Below are 7,500 nucleotides of genomic sequence, written 5' to 3' on the forward strand. Positions count from 1 at the left end.
CTACTGACAAATCATACTCTGCGACTGATTATGCCTATTCTTCTACTGACAAATCATACTCTGCGACTGATTATGCCTATTCTTCTACTGACAAATCATACTCTGCGACTGATTATGCCTATTCTTCTACTGACAAATTATACTCTGCGACTGATTATGCCTATTCTTCTACTGACAAGTCATACTCTGCGACTGATTATTCATATTCTTCTACTGACAAATCATACTCTGCGAATGATTATGCCTATTCTTCTACTGACAAGTTATACTCTGCGACTGATTATTCATATTCTTCTACTGACAAATCATACTCTGCGACTGATTATTCATATTCTTCTACTGACAAATCATACTCTGCGACTGATTATGCCTATTCTTCTACTGACAAGTTATACTCTGCGACTGATTATTCATATTCTTCTACTGACAAATCATACTCTGCGACTGATTATGCCTATTCTTCTACTGACAAGTTATACTCTGCGACTGATTATTCATATTCTTCTACTGACAAGTCATACTCTGCGACTGATTATGCCTATTCTTCTACTGACAAGTTATACTCTGCGACTGATTATTCATATTCTTCTACTGACAAGTCATACTCTGCGACTGATTATGCCTATTCTTCTACTGACAAATCATACTCTGCGACTGATTATGCCTATTCTTCTACTGACAAGTCATACTCTGCGACTGATTATGCCTATTCTTCTACTGACAAATCATACTCTGCGACTGATTATGCCTATTCTTCTACTGACAAGTCATACTCTGCGACTGATTATTCATATTCTTCTACTGACAAATCATACTCTGCGACTGATTATGCCTATTCTTCTACTGACAAGTCATACTCTGCGACTGATTATTCATATTCTTCTACTGACAAATCATACTCTGCGACTGATTATGCCTATTCTTCTACTGACAAGTCATACTCTGCGACTGATTATTCATATTCTTCTACTGACAAATCATACTCTGCGACTGATTATGCCTATTCTTCTACTGACAAGTCATACTCTGCGACTGATTATTCATATTCTTCTACTGACAAATCATACTCTGCGACTGATTATGCCTATTCTTCTACTGACAAGTCATACTCTGCGACTGATTATTCATATTCTTCTACTGACAAATCATACTCTGCGACTGATTATGCCTATTCTTCTACTGACAAGTCATACTCTGCGACTGATTATTCATATTCTTCTACTGACAAATCATACTCTGCGACTGATTATGCCTATTCTTCTACTGACAAGTCATACTCTGCGACTGATTATTCATATTCTTCTACTGACAAATCATACTCTGCGACTGATTATGCCTATTCTTCTACTGACAAGTCATACTCTGCGACTGATTATTCATATTCTTCTACTGACAAATCATACTCTGCGACTGATTATGCCTATTCTTCTACTGACAAGTTATACTCTGCGACTGATTATTCATATTCTTCTACTGACAAATCATACTCTGCGACTGATTATTCATATTCTTCTACTGACAAGTTATACTCTGCGACTGATTATTCATATTCTTCTACTGATAAATCATACTCTGCGACTGATTATTCATATTCTTCTACTGACAAATCATACTCTGCGACTGATTATGCCTATTCTTCTACTGACAAATCATACTCTGCGACTGATTATTCATATTCTTCTACTGACAAATCATACTCTGCGACTGATTATGCCTATTCTTCTACTGACAAATCATACTCTGCGACTGATTATGCCTATTCTTCTACTGACAAATTATACTCTGCGACTGATTATGCCTATTCTTCTACTGACAAGTTATACTCTGCGACTGATTATGCCTATTCTTCTACTGACAAATTATACTCTGCGACTGATTATGCCTATTCTTCTACTGACAAGTTATACTCTGCGACTGATTATTCATATTCTTCTACTGACAAGTCATACTCTGCGACTGATTATGCCTATTCTTCTACTGACAAATCATACTCTGCGACTGATTATGCCTATTCTTCTACTGACAAGTTATACTCTGCGACTGATTATGCCTATTCTTCTACTGACAAATCATACTCTGCGACTGATTATGCCTATTCTTCTACTGACAAGTTATACTCTGCGACTGATTATGCCTATTCTTCTACTGACAAATCATACTCTGCGAATGATTATTCATATTCTTCTACTGACAAATCATACTCTGCGACTGATTATGCCTATTCTTCTACTGACAAGTCATACTCTGCGAATGATTATTCATATTCTTCTACTGACAAATCATACTCTGCGACTGATTATGCCTATTCTTCTACTGACAAGTTATACTCTGCGAATGATTATTCATATTCTTCTACTGACAAATCATACTCTGCGACTGATTATGCCTATTCTTCTACTGACAAGTTATACTCTGCGACTGATTATGCCTATTCTTCTACTGACAAATCATACTCTGCGACTGATTATTCATATTCTTCTACTGACAAATCATACTCTGCGACTGATTATGCCTATTCTTCTACTGACAAATCATACTCTGCGACTGATTATTCATATTCTTCTACTGACAAATCATACTCTGCGACTGATTATTCATATTCTTCTATTGCCCATTCATACTCTGTGTCTGATTATTCATATTCTTCTACTGCCCATTCATACTCTGTGTCTGATTATTCATATTCTTCTACTGCCCATTCATACTCTGTGTCTGATTATTCATATTCTTCTACTGCCCATTCATACTCTGTGTCTGATTATTCATATTCTTCTACTGCCCATTCATACTCTGTGTCTGATTATTCATATTCTTCTACTGCCCATTCATACTCTGTGTCTGATTATTCATATTCTTCTACTGCCCATTCATACTCTGTGTCTGATTATTCATATTCTTCTACTGCCCATTCATACTCTGTGTCTGATTATTCATATTCTTCTACTGCCCATTCATACTCTGTGTCTGATTATTCATATTCTTCTATTGCCCATTCATACTCTGTGTCTGATTATTCATATTCTTCTACTGCCCATTCATACTCTGTGTCTGATTATTCATATTCTTCTATTGCCCATTCATACTCTGTGTCTGATTATTCATATTCTTCTATTGCCCATTCATACTCTGTGTCTGATTATTCATATTCTTCTATTGCCCATTCATACCGGCCGTATACCACTCCCCGGAGGTGACTCATGCAGGCGTGGGAGACACCCTCAAGATCCTTCAAAGAGAAGAGACGAAGAGAAAGTTGAAGTCGCCGAGTCCTGGAATCCAGAATCCAGAAACACCCTTCCGGAAATATCACATGGAATACTCAAGCCTCTCTCTCTCTCTCTCTCTCTCTCTCTCTCTCTCTCTCTCTCTCTCTCTCTCTCTCTCTCTCTCTCTCTCTCTCTCTCTCTCAGGAAACAAGATATGTTCTATCTATCGATACTTTTCAAGAAATAACTTTTGATGTTCTTAAAAATGGCTGGAAAATCATTGAACAGATTTCTTGATAATAATATGCTTTTTAACCTCCCTGAGTACTACTGTTGTATGATGATGATAATAATAATAATAATGATGATGATAATAATAATAACAACAACAACAACAACAACAACAATAATAATAATAATAATAATAATAATAATAATAATAATAATAATAATAATATACGAAAAATCTAATTCAATGTTACTCTTTCTTAAAACTTATTGTGAACCAAAATACAATAGTAATAATATAAACGATACATAAACCTATGCCACATACTTTCCACCTACTTTTGGATCACCCTGTATATTTGAGGGAGAGAGAGAGAGAGAGAGAGAGAGAGAGAGAGAGAGAGAGAGAGAGAGAGAGAGAGAGAGAGAGATAAAAACGCAACGTTTATAGCATACAATTACCTATCTTTAATGATAAACTGAAGAAAATAATGGCAATTAAAAAAATTCACTCTGGAGCGAAAGTTTCGAATAAAACTTAATCACTGGTGGTTCTGACCTTGGTTTACTTGGTGCTTTTTATCGCAATAATAATAATAATAATAATAATAATAATAATAATAATAATAATAATAATAATAATAATAATAATAATAAGTTTACTACGTAATTTACTTATAATGCAAGAGTGAGAAGGATTCTGAACTGCAATATGCCATAAGAAGTTTCTGAGATAAATTGTTAAATTCATCGACGATTTTGGAAGTACACACACACACAAATATACACATTCACACACACACCCATATATATATAAATATATATATATATATATATATATATATATATATATATATATATATATATATATATATATATATATATATATATATATATATATATATATGAAAGAGAGAGAGAGAGAGAGAGAGAGAGAGAGAGAGAGAGAGAGAGAGAGAGAGAGAGAGAGAAAGAGAGATTATAAAGGGTACACGACACGTAAAAAGCCCTAAAGCTGTATCTACTGCACATCCATCCCAAAATCGGATCACATGTCTCTTATCCCATATACGCAACCTCCACTAAATTCATCGTAATTCACTGCAACAGCTTTCGAAGATAAGTCAAGGACAGACTGCCGAAGAAACACACAAGTACTGTTGAATAATTAACCTGTATTCAACTCAGAACCCAACCCTTGCTTGGAATGTAGATAAAAACTAGAGGGGTACTCAGTAGAGCGCAGACCTCCGCCGTGGCAGCTTAATACTTGACCTTTGACCTTAATATGTATGAATTGGCGTGGATTTTCATATAGAACCCGGCCCTTGCTTGGAATGCAGACAAAAACTTGAGAGCACTCAGTAGAGCGCAGACCTCCACCGCGGCAGCTTAATACTTGACCTTTTGCTCGACCTTGACCTTTGACATTAATATGTATGAATTGGCGGGGATTTTCATATAGCACCCGGGCCTTGCTTGGAGTGCAGATAAAAACTAAGAGGGGTACTCAGTAGAGCGCAGACCTCCGCCGTGGCAGCTTAATACTTGAAGTTTTGCTCGACCTTTACCTTTGACCTTAACATGTATGAATTGGCGTGGATTTTCATTCACTCAAATAGGAACCAAGTTTGAAGTCTCAGTGACAACAATGGCCAAACTTATGGCTGATTACTTGAATTTGACATTTTGCTTGACCGTGACCTTGACCTTAACCTTCCAAAATTTAATCAATTCCAGCTTTTTGCATAACAATTATTCCCTGAAAGTTTCATTACTCTACGATCAAAATTGTGGCCAGGAATCTATTCACTAACAAGCACAGAAACAGGTGGTAAAAAAATAACCTTGCAACTTCGTTGGCGATGGTGAAAATGCGAAGCAAATTGATAATCTGTGTGGTCAGACAAGAAATTAGAAATCATTTATTTGTAGAAAGTAAACGTCCTTAAGATTCGCTAATATCTTACCAGTTTGAATTAGATTGGGGAAGGGGAGTCCCCTGAATTAGTTTCATAAGTTATTTATATTTCTGTTCGTAAATGACAGAGGTGACAGTCTATTATATCTTGTTTCTCTACCTTTTGTTTTTTAAAGGTTTTATAGTTTATATAGGAGATATTTATCTTAATGTTACTGTTCTTAAAATATTTTATTTTTCCTTGTTTTCTTTCCTCCCTGGGCTATTTTCCCTGTTGGAGCCTTTGGGCTTATAGCATCCTGCTTTTCCAACTAGGGTTGTAGCTTGCCAAGTAATAATAATAATAATAATAATAATTACTTCAAGGTGGATGTCTTAAGAGAAGCTAACTTGAATCAGTAAAATTTATGATAGTTTATGAACTATTTTAAGTTTCTTTGTCTTTAGAACAAAACTGGGTAGACAGAACGAATGTCCTTAATTCATAAACTGCTTCAAGTTTCTTCATCTTTAGAATAAAAACACAATTTATAATATATAAACTATAAAAAGACTTACGTCAGTCTGTTCAACATAAAAATATTTGCTGCAAGTTTGAACTTTTGAAGATAAATTGTTTCTAGAGAGAGAGAGAGAGAGAGAGAGAGAGAGAGAGAGAGAGAGAGAGAGAGAGAGAGAGAGAGAGAGAGAGAGAGTTACAAGGATTTTGTATGTCTCAAAGACTTTTTAGTCCATCCTCGGAGACTCCATTTGCTCTCTGGTAGAGCGATTTACTTTAAGCACTTAAAGTTCTTATGATCTCGTCTAACTAATTCTTGAACTCGTTTACCGTGTTACTCTTTACTACATCTGCTGCAAGTCTATTCCAAGTATTTACAATTTTGCATGTAAAGAAATTGCCACATTGAGAGAGAGAGAGAGAGAGAGAGAGAGAGAGAGAGAGAGAGAGAGAGAGAGAGAGAGAGAGAGAGAGAGAGAGAGAGAGAGAGAGTGGCGTCAGTTTGCAACATTGGAAAGTGACTTCAAGTAAACCCACATTACCTGAGATTAGAGTTTATCTAATCAGGTTTTCTGCTTATCAAACTTTCATTCCAAACTGAGGCTAAGGGAAATCCTAGAATCATTTATCTAGCCCAGGCCTGAGGGAGGAAAAGAGCAGCCGATGAAGCATGTGATACTTACTTATGGTCATGAGTCAGTAATCTTATGAAATATGTAAGATTTTCTTCATGGTAGTTCTTGAACATCAGGCAAATGGCGGATTCTTGAAAGCAACTAACATTTCTAGATTTAGATTTAATCAAATTTAATATTTGTAAAGAGACTTTTCATTTAATTTTAGATCAAATTCATCTATGATGATATTTATGAACCCAGTAAAATACTTTTCACGAAATTAATGAATTTCTTTTTCAAAATATTTGTTATTAGAGCCAAAACCCAAAATAATAAGCGATCATAATAATGTAAAACTTATAGACCAAATTAAGACTAAAAAATCACATTAGTCTCAAGTATCCCACAATGAAAAAAAGACAGAATAAAGTCTGACAGTCAAAATACCCCCCAATGAGCAAAGACTAGACAAAGACAGCATAAAGTCTGAGAGTCAAATTATCCCCCCAATGAACAAAGACTGGACAAAGACAACATAAAGTCTGAGAGTCAAAATATCCCCCCAATGAACAAAGACTGGACAAAGACAACATAAAGTCTGAGAGTCAAAATATCCCCCCAATGAACAAAGACTGGACAAAGACAACATAAAGTCTGAGAGACAAAATATCCCCCCAATGAACAAAGACTGGACAAAGACAACATAAAGTCTGAGAGTCAAAATATCCCCCCAATGAACAAAGACTGGACAAAGACAACATAAAGTCTGAGAGTCAAATTATCCCCCCAATGAACAAAGACTGGACAAAGACAACATAAAGTCTGAGAGTCAAATTATCCCCCCAATGAACAAAGACTGGACAAAGACAACATAAAGTCTGAGAGTCAAAATATCCCCCCAATGAACAAAGACTGGACAAAGACAACATAAAGTCTGAGAGTCAAAATATCCCCCCAATGAACAAAGACTGGACAAAGACAACATAAAGTCTGAGAGTCAAAATATCCCCCCAATGAACAAAGACTGGA

General features: G+C 35.6%; 1 protein-coding gene across 1 annotated transcript in view; it reads left to right on the plus strand.

The window, feature by feature from the left end:
- LOC137615994 (pneumococcal serine-rich repeat protein-like) overlaps positions 1 to 3,194 on the plus strand; it is a 6,186-nt gene extending 2,992 nt beyond the window's left edge. Inside the window, exon 2 of the mRNA XM_068345675.1 lies at positions 1 to 3,194. This exon is cut by the window's left edge and continues 917 nt beyond it. Coding sequence (XP_068201776.1) covers positions 1 to 3,194 — 3,194 coding nt within the window.
- The last annotated feature ends 4,306 nt before the right edge of the window (positions 3,195 to 7,500 follow it).

This window comes from Palaemon carinicauda, chromosome 22, assembly GCF_036898095.1.
Source record: "Palaemon carinicauda isolate YSFRI2023 chromosome 22, ASM3689809v2, whole genome shotgun sequence".
Lineage (NCBI taxonomy): Eukaryota > Metazoa > Arthropoda > Malacostraca > Decapoda > Palaemonidae > Palaemon > Palaemon carinicauda.